The 15863-nt window shown below is 39.6% G+C and overlaps 2 protein-coding genes across 5 annotated transcripts in view; one reads left to right on the forward strand and one right to left on the reverse strand.

Moving 5' to 3' along the window:
• The window catches only part of LOC136884298 (uncharacterized), a 32214-nt gene extending 19298 nt beyond the window's left edge, over nucleotides 1–12916 (reverse strand). Inside the window, exons 1-2 of one of the 2 annotated variants that reach the window (XM_067156370.2) lie at nucleotides 12774–12916; nucleotides 2223–2363 (exon numbers count right to left, since the gene is read on the reverse strand). The gene's annotated coding sequence lies outside the window, so the exon portion shown is untranslated. The remainder of the gene's footprint in view (nucleotides 1–2222; nucleotides 2364–12773) is intronic. The other variant, XM_067156371.2, reaches the window with a different exon arrangement.
• A 375-nt stretch (nucleotides 12917–13291) lies between these two features.
• LOC136884297 (uncharacterized) overlaps nucleotides 13292–15863 on the forward strand; it is a 75179-nt gene continuing 72607 nt past the window's right edge. For all 3 annotated transcript variants that reach the window (XR_010861342.2, XM_067156367.2, XM_067156368.2), the window contains exon 1: nucleotides 13292–14080. Coding sequence is in view for 2 of the 3 variants with exons in the window: in XM_067156367.2 (XP_067012468.2) it covers nucleotides 13827–14080 (254 nt within the window). In the remaining variant the exon portion in view is untranslated. The remainder of the gene's footprint in view (nucleotides 14081–15863) is intronic.

Below are 15863 nucleotides of genomic sequence, written 5' to 3' on the forward strand. Positions count from 1 at the left end.
GCTGGGAACCTCTTCCTCATCCTCTGCATTGCCCTGACCTTGCCCCTCAGATTTCCATCTTTTCCGCTCTCTTTCTAACCACATTCAGGGGCGAGTGTTTCCTGACGAAGCTAACAGATTTCTTCCAATCAAAATCAAAACAGTTCTATGCAGGTGAGGCATTCAACTGCTACCTCAACGTTGGCAGAAGGTCATAGAGAGTGGAGGTGAATACATCACTGAGTAATTGTGAGTTACAGTATGTGACAGTGACAATAAAATAAAATAATATAAAATATAAAATAATAACTTAATTGCATCAGCAAAAGGTTGTGGCAACCCAATAAACCCTACTTTATTAGGCCCTTTACGAATTTGAATATAACCTAAAACCTCCCGCTCCAATAAAGTAAGAAAGGCCACCCCAATCAATACACAAATGATCAACTTATCAACCCAATATAATATGAAAATAAAAATCCTCAGCCTGTTTCCAGTCAGTGACGGGTCAGGAATGGAATTAATGAAATCCCCATCTAGCGGCGAGGATAGCAACTGTGCCAACTGCCAAAGCCTGTTGCAATCCTCTGGGGCAGTGATTAATGACTGACAGATGAAATGAAATGATACTGGAGAGTATTGGTAGAATGAAAGATGAAAGGAAAAACTGGAGTACCCTGAGAAAAACCTGTCCCTCATCTGCTTTGTCCAGCATAAATCTCACATGGAGTGACTGGGATTTGAACCATGAAACCCACTTGTGAAAAGCCAGAGCACTGCCACCTAAGTCACAGAAGCTCCAAGTTCAAAAATATAACACTGTAAGATACCAGTAAAAAATATACACTATTTAACAAAGAATGACATGGTCAAGTATCAGGCTGCCCAAGCGCAAGTGAAGAGAATGATAAGCAAGTTGTAACAGAGAAAAGCAAAACTCACTTGCAGGAGATCAATAGCGCTTGAGTGAATAAATTCAGCATAATAGTAAGTTTGCAGCAAATCCATGATGTTCAGAGGTAGGAAACTGTTGAGTCCTTCTGTCCTGCCTTGCTTATCAACAGACGATGCCTCAAGGATGGTGAACGATAATAACAGGCAGAGAGCTGCTTATATTCCCACACTGAGAAATAAGTCAGCCAATCAGAAAAAGGCATTACATCATTAGAAAGTTTGAAAGCAGGGCTGGTGACCTGATGTAGCTGATGTCACAAGCTTCCAGAACAATCTGGAACGTACAGAGCTCGGAAGTAGGACCGGTGATCGCTGGTCAACAATATACACGCTGGTGCTTCCAGAAAGTTATGGAACGTGTAGTGTTAACTTGGATGTAGCAAAGGCAATCGTAGTAATATGGTATCACCTGTTGTGGCACCTGCCTGATGGCCATCATCGTTAAGGCGTTGAAGTCTAAATGGTCTGACGCAGCGGTTAGCCGGTTTGAGTATTGTTGGCTGGAAAAGGAAAATCACCATCAGAATGTTGGCCAGCAGGGTAGGAGAGGTGGTAGTATACAATTTCTAATCACTCGACTGTGTGCCAAAAGCCTGAATTCAATTAGAAACCTCTCCTCAGTGCTCATATGGAGTGAGGGCACATGACGCTATTGATGGTGATTAATCCATTGGATGGAAATGTAAAGCTTTGAGCAGATTCCTTGGTGTTATTCGACAGGAGTAGGCTGTGTGCGCTGACACCGGGTTTGAGTCTCTCCCTACCTCACCCGCATCCAGATGCGCAGGTCACCCATGGGTGTAAAGACCTGCATCAGGCGAGCTGAACACGTCTTCAGAAAGTCGGGGCACTAAAAGCCATACGATAAACAAACAACCAACCAACCAACCAACCAACCAACCAACCAACCAACCAACCAACCAACCAACCAACCAACCAACCAACCAACCAACCAACCAAACAAACAAACAAACCTGCCGTGGCTTCCAGAACTATCTAGGATGTGTAGAAGAACTTAGAAGGAAGGTAGGTGATCATTAAAAACCAAGCTCCTAAGTTACGTGCCCTTAGTCACATCTTACGACAGGTGGGGGATACCGTGAGTGTATACTATCACCCCTACCCACAAGGGGGAGAGAATCCGGTGATGTTGTCACACATTGTGGATGATTATCTCATCGTATTTCCATTTAAATAAAAAAATCATCACCACCACAATGTCACCAATTCCATAGGAATGTTTCAATAAATCTGTATGAAAGAATAAAGGACGCTGATGGTCTGCTTACCTTATCCTCGTGGTGGAGTGTGTAAGACCTAACTCTACTGACACATATGCTCGCAGCCGTGTAGCTACTGGTATGGCCTCTCAAGTCAAGGTGATGGCGCAGGCTAAATGAAATATTCTCGTCCTCCAGGCTGGGGGTTCACTAGCACAAGACATAAAACTGTAGTTAGTTACGAAGTATATAGTCTCATCTACCCTGTATCAGGTATATCATGTATGCTGACAGTATCAGAAGGTCTGTTTATGGTGTAATCAGACTGATAAGCAAAATACATGTTCACAGCATTTGTATTCAAACATAACATTTTTTTTTTTTTTTTGCTATTTGCTTTACGTCGCACTGACACAGATATGTCTTATGGCGACGATGGGATAGGAAAGGCCTAGGAAGTGGAAGGAAGCGGCCGTGGCCTTAATTAAGGTACAGCCCCGGCATTTGCCTGGTGTGAAAACAAACATAACATAATGGCAAACAAACTGTTAGGTATAAGGCGCGATCAAAAAGTTTCTGTTCGATAGCCGTACAGTCCTGAATCAGAATACAAATCAAGCAAAATTGCCATGAGCATTGAGGCACTCATCACTCCGACACAGCAGGATGAAGATCCCCGTGTGGTAAAATGGCCATATTCTGCTGCATGAAGAAGTCCGTAACCGCCTCCTGCACATCGTCTGACAGGAAGCGTTGACGGTTCAAGGCCTTTTTGAGGGAACCGAAGATGTGATAATTGAGTGGGGAGAGATCAGAACTATAGGGCAGGTGCTAGAGTTTCTCCCACCTGAGTTGTTGTTGTCGTCCGTAAAGTACGAGGCTGGCCTCCCACTTCGATCAGCGTCTTGTGTCAAAATTCGACCTGCGTGGAACTTGATACACCATTCCACAATGGTGGTTTTCGACAGACATGCTGTCCCATACACAGTCTTCATTCTCTGATGGATGTCCACCAGTCTTTGTCCTTCTGCAGCCAAGAACAGAATAACATCACTTTGGTCCTGTTTGGATGCATTTGGAAGTAAGGTCGCCATAGTTCACGTGGCTGCATTTAACGCACGCGCCTCAGCACGACACAACCACCACACTGATCCCTTTGCCTACATATCCGTATCGGAGTCGCGCTACGTTGCATGTCTGCTGCAGCAACGCCCTCAAATGGAAACTTTCTGATCACGTTTTATATTTACATTGATGCTTTCATGACCCATAATTGTAGACATGATAATAAAATTTGTGCTTTTGTCGGTCAGAAAACAAGGTGAAATAAGACATGGAGCAAAGTTCTCTGCAGAACGTAAAGAATTTCACACCAGCACATGTATTCACTCTTTTCAGTAAAACTAAGAACACTATGACCTGAGATGGGACGAACGTTAGATTATTATTTACATTTTTTGACTGTACAATGAGTTCTATGTTTGCAACAAGGGTTCATAAAAGTCAGTCGTACTGAGTTGTTCTTTTTCTTTTCTTTTTACCACTGATCTGCATTTAGTCGTCCTGGTGGCAGAATTTCTTATCAATTGTTTACCTGGACTCTTCTTAAACAATTTCAAAGAAGTTGGAAATTTATTGAATATCTCCCTTGGTAAATTATTCCAATCCCTAATTCAGAAATCTGGTGCTACTGGAGAATGCTCAAAATCAGCTGGATGGACAGAGTAACGAACGATGCGGTGTTTGTCAGAGTAGGAGAATCGAGAATGTCTTTGGTGTCAGATACATATTAGAAGAGACCAACTGGAAGGCAATCTCCCCCCCCATGGCACTACAGCCCTTGAAGGGCCTTACGCCTACCAAGCGACCGCTGCTCAGCCGGATAGCCTGCAAATTACGAGGTGTCGTGTGGTCAGCACGACGAATCCTCTCGGCCGTTATTCTTGGCTTTCTAGACCGGGGCCGCTATCTTACCGTCAGATAGCTCCTCAATTCTAATCACGTAGGCGGAGTGGACCTCGAACCAGCCCTCAGGTCCAGGTAAAAATCCCTGACCTGGCCGGGAATCAAACCCGGGGCCTCCGGGTAAGAGGCAGGCTCGCTACCCCTACACCACGGGGCCGGCTTGGTAGGCAATCTACTACACCATAACAAAATAACAATTAGTAAAGGGCTGAATAGAAGGCCGATACCGTCAAGGGTGGCTGCATCTGGAATACACGAGCCAAATTATATTAGATGTGAAATGTGCAAACTACACAGAACTGAAAAGGAAGCCCGAAAGAAAGGAGGAATGCTGCAAATCAACCTATAGGTTAAGAAATAATAATAATAATAATAATAATAATAATAATAATAATAATAATAATAATAATAATAATAATAATAATAATAATAATAATGAAGAAGAAGAAGAAGAAGAGGAAGTAGAAGATATTTGCCCCAAATTGTCCTCTTGAATTCCAACTTTATCCTCATATTCATATTACGATCTTTCCTACCTTTAAAATATCCACTCAAGCTTATTCGTCTACCAATGTCATTCCACACCATGTCTCTACTGACAGCTTGAAGGGGAGGCTATGGTGCATGGGTGACTGATTCAATCTATCTTTAGTACACGTGTGGGCATGACCAGGAGAATAACAGGAGCTAGTAGTAAGGTGTAATTCTCAGCCGTTTCCGAGAAATTAATTAATGAAGAATTGCAGTGCGCTTATGTGCAAGCTATTTTTGTAAAAAAGACAATGAGCTCGTATCGCAACGGTAAGAGCTCCTCTTCTTAAGCACAGGATCGCTGGACCAAATCAGGCCGATGGATGATTTTTTCAAATATTTCACATCTCTCACGAATTAAGGTGTCTTCAATAATCTTCATTTTCAAATCAATTCCAATAAATTTTTTTAGCAGGAAAAGGGTTCTGAAAATATCGTACAGGAGCTGTTTGAAAATTTAATAATTTAATTCCCTGTATTTTGTACAACTTATTCTACCCTATTTTTTATCATGCTATTCGCACGAGAAATTACTGCACTAACTAGGAATATCATGGTCTTAGAAGCACAAAAACAATAATTAGTGCAGTATCTTGTGCAAGTGATAAATGCCGTATTTTGCATTTTTGAACGATTTTTCAGAACCCCTTTTCCGCTAAAAAATAATTTATTGGAATTGATTAAAAAATGACACAAGGGGGGAGAGAATCCAGTGATGATGTCACACATTGGGGATGATTATCTCATCGTGTTTCCATTTAAATAAAAAATCATCACCACCACAATGTCACCAATTCCACAGGAATGTTCCAATAAATCTGATATGAAAGAATAAAGGACGTTGATGGTATGCTTACCTTATCCTCGTGGTGGAGTGTGCAAGATCTAACTCTACTGACACATATGCTGGCAGCCGTGTTTGCTACACCATAACAAAATAACAATAGCAAAGGGCTGAATAGAAGGCCGAAACCAATCAAGGGTGGCTGGGTCTGGAATACACGAGCCAAATTATATTAGATGTGACAAACTACACAGAACTGAAAAGGACACCTAATTTGTGAGAGATGTGAAATATTTGAAAAAATCGTCAATCGGCGGGATTTGATCTAGCGATCCCCCGCTTATGAAGCGGAGCACTTGCCGCTGCGCCACGAGTTCGTTGTTTTATTTGCAAAAATAGCTTGCACATAAGCGCACTGGAATTTTTAATTAATTAATTTCTTGGAAACGGCTGAGAATTGCACCTTGCTACTTGCACCTGTTATCCTCCTGGTCATGCCCTACACATGTACCAAAGGTGGATCGAATTGGTCACCCATGTGCCATAGCCTCCCCTTGTAAGATGGTAACATTTTCATAACGCTACTTTAGGAAGTGACGTCAAATTAGTTGTTACAGTAGGCCTTGGTCAACAAAGATGCTCTTTGAAATGAAGTAAATAAATTGTTATCAATATTTGAGTTTCATTTATTGAAAGACATATTTATGATGATCATTAGTTTTCCGCAAAGTGAAAAATTTCTTTCTTGCAACACATTATGTATTGGAATTGGGCCGCTTCAAGTTTTAATAATAATAATCAATACTTGTTTTCTATAAATGAATCGTACTTTTTGTGAGGTCTACGGCTCGTGATAAGAATTTTTTTTTTTTTTACAATTTGCTTTGCGTCGCACCGACACAGATAGGTCATAAGGAAATCTAATCTTCATGCTTATAATTTTGTCACCTTACGCTACTCGTTCGTCCGAAAACACCCACAGCAAATCGTGCTGATTTCCTGCAGATGTTTTCTAGTTCTCAAATCAAGAAATTTCCAATAGCATACCAGTTATATTGGAATTATGAATTTACTCATTCAGAAAATATTTCAGGTTCCCAAGGGAATAAATATCTACTGTATATCATCTGATGGCCCAGAAGGCACCGGCACCGCCTGTGTCTCCAAGTACTGCAGCCTATGCATGCATCTTGGTGGGTGTGTTAGTTACCAACTGATGAGAACAAATTGGTACACAGGAGCAAAATGCTGGCAACCAAGAATGAGTTAGCTGGAAAATTTATAATTTCCAATAACGGACCATTTATATTAGAATATACAACTTAGTTAAACAGCTCGTCCTTTTCCCAAGTCTTCCCAGCCCAAACTTTGCAACATTTTTCGTAACGCTACTCTTTTGTTGGAAATCACAGGGAACAAATCAAGCTGCTTTTCTTTGAATTTTTTCCCGTTCTTGAATCAAGCAATCCTAGTGAGGGCCCCATACACCAGAACCATACTCTAGCTGGGGTCTTACCAGAAACTTATATGCCCTCTCCTTTACAACCTCGTTAACGTGATCACCCCAATGAAAATCTTTCCTTTTATTAACACCTAGATACGTTCATCAGTCTCAATGAGATTCATTCACTCCATCAAGACAGTAATTAAAATCTCAGTAATGAGTGAGTTGGCTGTGCAGTTAGGGGTGTGCAGTTGGGAAATAGTGGGTTTGAACCCCACTGTCTGCAGCCCATAGGTTTCCCATTTTCACATGAGGCAAACCTTAATTAAGGCCACAGCTGCTTCCTTCCCACTCCTAGCTGTGGCGTCTTTTTAAAGGTTGATATTGGTGGACTGAGAGTTTGTAATGAAAAACATTCCCATTTTATACCTCAGTTCACACAAACTTCACAACTATGACATATTTTTTCGTTGGAGACTCTCAGTCCACCAATATCAATTTTTAAAAAGACGCAACAAGACCACAAAAAATGTCACAACCACCTTGAGAAGTCCCCTCTTCAAACCCACACAGTGACAGACGGCAGGATTTTAAATAATTTAATCACCATAAAGCAACATTCAGACAACAGATCACGCAATATCTTATGAAAACGCCACCAAATTTTATTCCCAAGGTGACACTCAGGTCCATTTACATTCCAGTGAGAGCACGCACACTGAATATTACAGCCGAATACTAATTTTCATTTTTTCCCTTTTCTCAATAGTCCGTAAAGGCAATATTGAGATTCTTTGAGGTTTTGTTTATAATCTGAAAAGATATCAATATCCATAGATGTTTCGGTTTTTCTTTCAAAATGCCATCTATCAATGCAACTCCAACATTCAGTTTAAATTATTCTTTCTCTGTTCAATTTCTAATCATCTGTTTTATATTAATATTCATCGAATGTACCATTTATTAACACAATTCTCAATAGTTATCTCAGGTTACTCCTTCTAATTTTGTATACTGCATGTATCACAAATTATGCAACGGTTACAATAAACAATACCCTCTCCCTAATCTATGGTTTTTCGAGATTAAGGGAGACGGGTATCTTTGACTTTGGAATATTACAGACTAAATAACCTAATCCAAGCAATGTCATCACAAGTTTTTTAAAGCACATCATTATGTTTTTACCAAATGTATAATAATTGTAAACTCACCCTTTTTTGACAGAGCAATTGTATAACTTAACAAGCTAAATGTTTTTATGTATGGTACTTGTTAACAAAATTCACTAGTCATTATTATCCACATTAGCTGGATGTTTTTACAAAAAAAAAAACACACACACACACATATAAAACAATTCATACCAGCTTAACCATTTTAAGTATTTTATTACTAAGCAACATCCAGGATTCTGGCTATTTTGATCTTAGGTAGTAGGAACAGCAGCTTAAGATGCCTAAAAAATTAGGTGAAACAGGTCCCGCTTATGACATACAGTGACAATAATGTAAAAATATTTATGTAAACCAATCAAAAACATAATGTATTGGAAAGGTAGACTCTAAATTTATTTTAGAAAGGTATACATTGCTCAATACGGACCCAACGATGACATTTATTACATGTAATAGTAAAGCAACTTGGAGAAAAAAAAAAAACCCTACCATTGTCTGTCGTACATATCACAACTCTTTATTACATACTATCCACTCACAACTCTGTCGAGGTCTTTTTGCAGTTCCTCACAATTCTGTAACTTAGTTATTATTCTATGCAGTATTAAGTTAAGGTTAAGTTAAAGGCTGCTAAACCTGCACTTTACCAGGACTTGGTCAATTTAGAAACAGAAAAGAAATATGCTTGCATTTATAAATGGAACCAAACATTGACAGAACTTCAGCTGCTTACCTGTGCAGTTGAGGTTACTGATAAATATAAGGAAGTATTTTGTAAAAATCTTAAAACACACTTTTGGACTGCAGAAATATATCCTTGAGCTGGGTGCCGCACTGTACATAAATTAGCTCAAGCTCGAAGTAATGGGGAACATTCTTAAATAAAGGCATGACAAAATGAAGTCAGTCTTAAGCTCTTTGGGGTCTTAAAACCTTTTTGAAAACAGACCTGTTGACAGACTGATGATGATACTTGTTGTTTATAGGGGCCTAACATCTTGGTCATCAGCTCCTCATCATCATCTTCTTGATTTCCCGTTTCCAGCTTCCCGGGTTGGGTTGTGAATCAAGGATCTCCATCGCTGCCTGTCTCTCCACTACTCTTCTCTTTTTTTTAAGTACATCTTCTGGTTTTCCTTCCCTCTTATCTATGCACTTCCACACTGAATCTGTCCACCTCTTTCGGGGTCTTCCTCGTGGTCTCTCTCCTGTTAACTTCTCTGAAAAAGCTTTTCTTTTGGCACTCTCTCTTCTCTTTTTTTTTTTTTGCTAGTGGCTTTGCGTCGCACCGACACAGATAGGTCTTATGACGACGATGGGATAGGAAAGGCCTAGGAGTTGGAAGGAAGTGACCATGGCTTTAATTAAGGTACAGCCCCAGCATTTGCCTGGTGTGAAAATGGGAAACCACGGAAAACCATCTTCAGTGCTGCCGACAGTGGGATTTGGACCCACTATCTCCCAGATGCAAGCTCACAGCCACGCGCCCCTAAACGCATGGCCAACTCGCCCGGTCACTCTCTCTTCTCCCATTCTCATCATATGCCCATACCACTTTAGCTTTGTTTTTTCTATCCTGTCTTGAAGTTTCAAGATTCCTGTCCTTTTCCTTCTCTCTTCACTTCTAATTCAATCCTTTCTGGTCTTGCCCTCGATACCTCTTAGGAATTTCATCTCCGCTGCCTGTATTCTACTCTCCTCTCGTTTTGTTGTAGTCCACGATCCAGCTGCATAGGTTAGTATGTTTTCATAATAGGTTGAATATAATACTTTATTACATTTCTTCGGAACATCGGCCCCTAATGGTACAAAATGAGACGAAATGTAATGAAAATGTAAAAGTCCAAAACTCATCCAATGACCAGAATTCGAAACATGATGATGAAGAATGATTGGATGAATATGAATTTAAAATAATCAGCGGATCCAACTCGCAATATCAAAAGTTTTAAAAAAATTCCAAAATTTATCCACTGACTAGAATTTAAAAAAAGAGAAGATGAACAATGATTATGAACTTAAAACAATCAGTGGATTTGACCTGCAATGCCACCTTCCCAGAAACTATCTTAAACCAACAGTAGCCTATATACCAACCAAGGGACTGCTTCCAAAGCACAATCCTAAACTGATGAGGTCAACTGCCCCTCATAATGGTACTATCGCTAGGAAAGTAAGAACCATGGTATTCCTAATGTAGCGGTACTAATCATGAGTAACGTAGACTTACGGTGTTCCTCACAGTGTGGTACTACTCACAGGTAATGTAATACGCACAGGTAACAGAGAAATATTGAACTATTGAAGGGGGCCAGAGTCCACAGGGGGGCTATCGAGTTAATAATGTTAATGAAGAAACCATCTCAAGCTCACAATAAACAAAATAAATCTGACAGTAAGTATTCATAGATAAGCCCTTGCATCATGGCTAGAGGATGTGAAAGCACGACTGACGTACAACCGCGAAAGACAACGGGAAATTACTATATATGGACAGAAGGTATGGGTGACAAAATTGTGATGAGCTCAGAGGACTAGTGCTGGGAGAGGAGGCAGTCCTCCGAGTGATTGAATCGGTTGTAGCAAGTGAAGCGCTCCACCGGTATTCTCCGGTACTACTGCGGAGAATTGCGGAGGTATACGGAGGCTGGCGGAGGAAACGGAGCGAACCTGCTCTGCTCATTCATTCAAAACACACCTTCCTGTCAGTTGCTGCGTGTGACGGGTGAACTTTCTGGCACCACCTTCATTATGTAGCTAATGCCACGAAAACCATGAGTTGTTTTGAAATTTTTCGATGCAGAAGGCGATCAGAAGAAATATTCCACCGAGTGCAAATTATGTGCACGTAGTTTTTCAACGGGAGGCGGCACATCTAATTCATTTAGGATGACCAACTCTAAATTTTCAAACGGAGGACAGACTCTTAATAAAAGGAGGACTTTTCTTAAAATTGTTTTAAAAATGGAGGACAAATGGAATTTTAATATTTACGTACAATATTTAGTATTACATACCTTATAACTGTTATGCTGACGAAGATGCTGAAGTTGTAGCTATTTTATGCTGGTACTTACAGACTGCACCCACGTTCGACAGCAAAGATGAATTATTTTCTTGTAACAAATAATTGTAAAACTCTCCACATGACATGTTTTTACAGTTGTACTTTACTATTATAATACCCTTATCCGACTCGGTCAGCAAACGGTTTCTTTCTTCTGACCACTGTGTATTAATCAGGGAATACACTCTTTCAAAGGTTGCGTTGCAACATGGAATAGCGAAATAAAAATGACAAATTTTAAACTGCTCACTAAATTTTTTAATGTCAGGGCTATATTTGAAAAACTCACACCACTGCTTAGCGTTTTTGGAGGCAAAACTGGCCCAGAAGCGACGTTTTGCGACGCCTACGTCGAATATCACGATACTCCTAAGGCAGTACGTGGAATTAGAGCCTGAGCCTGGCTCAGTTAGCGAACCAATCTAATCCGCTTCATGAAAAAGCTGGATACAACATTTGTATTCCAACTACCTCTGTCTCAGCGGAGAGAATGTTTTCTGCTGCTGGAGAAGTAATCACCGCAAGAAGAAATGCTTTATCGCCAGAACGAGCAAACACTTCGCTTTTCTTACGTGGAAACTCTAAATATTTCTTCAAGTAACGTATGTAGCCTTGAACTTAGTTGCTTCTTGACTGAAACGTTTATTTATTTATTTATTTATTTATTTATTTATTTATTTATTTATTTATTTATTTATATGTTTGGTGTATGGCTGTGGCTTCGAAGTAATTGGGTGTGTTTATTATGAGGCTGCCTTTTTATAACATACTTCTCTTTAATATACCAAAAAATTATGAATTATTGTTACATTAAATGATGTATCGGTATTATATAATATACGGTAGTTTCTTCAGTAAAAAACACAACTATATCTGTGGCTTAAAAAGGTTATCGTACGTAACAGTCCAACGGCTTGGCCGCGTTGACACTCTACTTTAAAATAGGTCATACTAAAACAAATTACTCCGCTCCTACCGCTCCTTTCCTTGTATAACGGTTTTAACGGAGGAAGCGGAGGCAACGGAGGTAATCGGAGATACCGATTCATGTTGCGCGAACAACTGCTCCGCTCCTACCGCTCCTTTCCCAGCACTACAGAGGACTCATATGATCATTTTTTTTTCTTTTTTCCTAGTGGTTTAACGTCGCAGCAAGGTTTCCGGCGACGCAAAGACGCAATAGGGCTGGGATTCTGTACTTAGGCCTAACGGCCGTGGCCTTAATTGCAAAACAGCCCAGTATTTGCCTGGTGTGAAAATGGGGAACAATCTTCACAGCTGCCATAGGGTTTAAGTGGAAAAATAAATAATTATGAAAGCAGGCGACTCAACTTCAGAATGAAATATATAAATATATTTCCATGTCTTCAAACTGCTTACAAAGCAATGCTGAGAGGATCAGTGGATGATCATAAAAGTTCGAAGACTTCGTGACAGGTTAGGGTACAAGTTAACTAACACCCGAGTTTAATCGGCCTCCAGATAATTTGACAAGATGTTGGGTCTCTGTCCAATGAGTTTGCATTTTATAAATACAGCAATAATTCCCGCTGACTTATGGTAAATATAAGTATCTTTCCCATGAAAGAGCAAATCATCCTTCCATTATTTTAATTAAAACTGTCACTAACTTTAATTTGATTATTTGTACCTTGCGTACTCCAGCCTAGCATTTCGTATAGGACATTAACAGCTGATAACTGCCATTGCCTTCCGAGGGTGTATTTTCCTGTCACTTTCAAAACGGCGCCTGTTCCGCGAAGCACTTCAATATTACGAAGGAAACAATAAGCAAGAGACCGCTCCCCTTCAACAAGTCCCTAAGCAAGGAGTAGCAATATGAAGTACACCTAACTTCCGCTTTTCGATAATCTGTCTGATTAGAAAGTGCACATCCGTAACAACACCTACAGCAGCGCCCTCTGTAACTCAAGGGGGTGTTACCTGTACAGATATTCTTGGATCCCAAATTAAATATGCTATATCTATATCGCTTCGGCATTAATTTTTGGGGGTTTCCGTATGCTATGACCGGGATACGAATTTGAACTTTAACAGTGAGGGTCTGTTATTTTGATTTTTCCTTCATTCTGGGTTATATCACGAAACAAGAGAAATTAGCTATATCGAATAATATCGAACTTTGTCATAAATGACGTGGTTGCGAGAATGGCTTTTCGTTCTTCCAAATGCTCTTAAAACGTGACTAATGGAACGTATTTTGACAATTCGGTTGTTTTGTTATAGTTACGAGTTTAATGTTCCACAGATTTAGGAGTTCTGGAAAATACTTCACCTTCCAAACTTTTGTTCATTCAGGAATATTTGTTAAGAAATCCGTAAATATTCCTTGTTGATAACGATGAAAACTGTAATGACTAATGTGCTAATGGCGCCGAGTGCATTGCTGCATCAACATAACCCTATTTCCTAAATATTGAAATAATAGCAAAATGCAGTGATTAGCCGTGTTTCTCCAAATTAAAGTCAATTAGCCAATATTTATTTTTATGCTGTGATTCTCGCAGTTATGTGTTTAGTGGATAACATTGTGAGGACGTCGTTTCTAGGCAATGGAAGAAGGCAGTGGTATTAGTGACCTCTGTATTAGTCTGATTCATTTTCATTTTGATTACTTAAGTCTTACTTAACGATAGTCATCGTTTATTCAACTCCGATTTGTTGTTCGGCAGTATGTTTAAACATGTCTCATCAATTTCAAGTAGTTACTGCAGCTGTGTTGAATGATAACCCACAGGAACTTTTAGGGACTGTGGTACCAAGTGCTGCGAATGTAGTTAGAAGTGGTGCTGTACCATATTCTATTAGTCCCGAGTTAATAGGTTCCATCGATAATCAACATATGTTCAGTATTTCTCCTCAGCCAGGAACTGTCATTCCTATTAGTGCATATCACCCACAACAGCTGCTAGTTGTTGGTGATGGTCTGCAACAACAGTAAGTAACCTATGTTACATGTTATTATCATTTTCAAAGTCTAGTTGTATAACCTTCTCGGTGAAAATAATAGCTAATATTTCAGGATCAGAGCAGCAAATCATTTCACTTTGTACCTGATAGCAACAAACATCCTGACTGCCAGTCATCATGTTCTAGTATTTTAAGAATTTATTCAAAAATATTTCCTTGTCACATAAACCATACTGATGTAACTTACAGTGTGTGAAATACCCAAAAAGTGCAGTACTTCAGAAAACTGGTCTAGGTTCTAAACAGATCATGTGCTCACTTTTTGAGACTGAAGTTGCCTACTGACCACGCTACATAAGAGAATTCCAAAATTCTTATCTATGTGTGAAATTTGCAAGAAAGAACATTTTTATAACTTAATTTTCTAACTTCAACTTTCTGTATATATTTTGATCTTACTTTTCCTTTATTCACCTTTCAATTTTAGAGCAGAGATTTATTTTTTAGGCTCAGAGACCTAATACCAATGGAATTACATAGATACTATGAGTTTAGAAGCTGGTTTTGTTTTACCAATAGCTGGACTGAGTAGCTCATATGGTAGAGCGCTGGCCTCCTGAGCTCTGGTGGACGGGTTTGATCTCAGTTCAGTCTGGTGGTGTATGAAATTGCTCAAACATGAGAGTCTCGTATCAGTAGGTCTACTGGCATGTAAAAAGAACTTCTGCAGAACAAAATTCTGGCACCTAGGCATCATTCAAAAACTGTAAAGAAAAAAGTGAGTGGGAATTGATACTAGTAACAGTATGTATCGTCATAATTTTCCAACTCTAGTTTCCTGGGTGTGGTGTGCCCAAGCGCTTGCCATCTCTCTATGTCAGCATAAATCTTCTGTTCCAGGACATCATCTCATTTGGGACCTCTCTCGTCTACATCTGATTTCACTGTGTCCAGCAAAATGCAGTGATCAGCCGTGTTTCTCCGAATTAAAGTCAATTAGCCAGTATTTATTTTTATGCTGTGATTCTCGCAGTTATGTGTTTAGTGGATAATATTGTGAGGACGTTGTTTCTAAGCAATGGAAGAAGGAAGTGGGATCTTCTTGGTCTCTTTCCTTGGACAGTAGCCTAAGGTCTGGCAGTTCTCTCGCTCTTCATTCTGATATGGGAAGTGTTGTGTTGCTGCAAGGCCCCTTTTGTGCAGTTTCAAATTGTCATGACGTGCGCTCATAACTATTACTTTTGATCACTTCGTCACTTTTTAACAGAACTCTTTATTACACTGATAATAGGGACCTCGGTTTCAGCTACCTTCCTGTTTACATCATTCATTCCTGATTTTGTCCTTTCAATGGTCCTACCTGTTGCTCCATTTCTCTCACTATGAATACTCGTAACTACTGCTGCAAGATGCAGCACCTTATCTCCACACTGTACAGCTTGGTACTTACCCTCATTACGAGAAGACTTCCTGTATTACACCACGCCTTGTGCCTTCATTTCTCATTATTTAATCACTATTTTATTAAAACAAAACCAAATATATATATATATATATATATATATATATAGGCCTACTGGTATATACGAAAACCATATTTTAATTTCATTACATACTCTTCCAAACTCTCTAAATGTAATAAACTAAAATTAAATTAATGCGACGTACTATTTTTCTTCGAGCTCACATACAGTCGAGTGAGTGCGAGAGTTTCTTCTCCAATCAACTACGTCTATGACCACGTTTTAAGGGCAAGGTGCTTCGTCTATTTGTTTACATCAGGATTAAACTCTCGTGAAACGCAGTATAG

This window comes from Anabrus simplex, chromosome 12 (genome assembly GCF_040414725.1).
Source record: "Anabrus simplex isolate iqAnaSimp1 chromosome 12, ASM4041472v1, whole genome shotgun sequence".
Taxonomy (NCBI): Eukaryota; Metazoa; Arthropoda; class Insecta; order Orthoptera; family Tettigoniidae; genus Anabrus; species Anabrus simplex.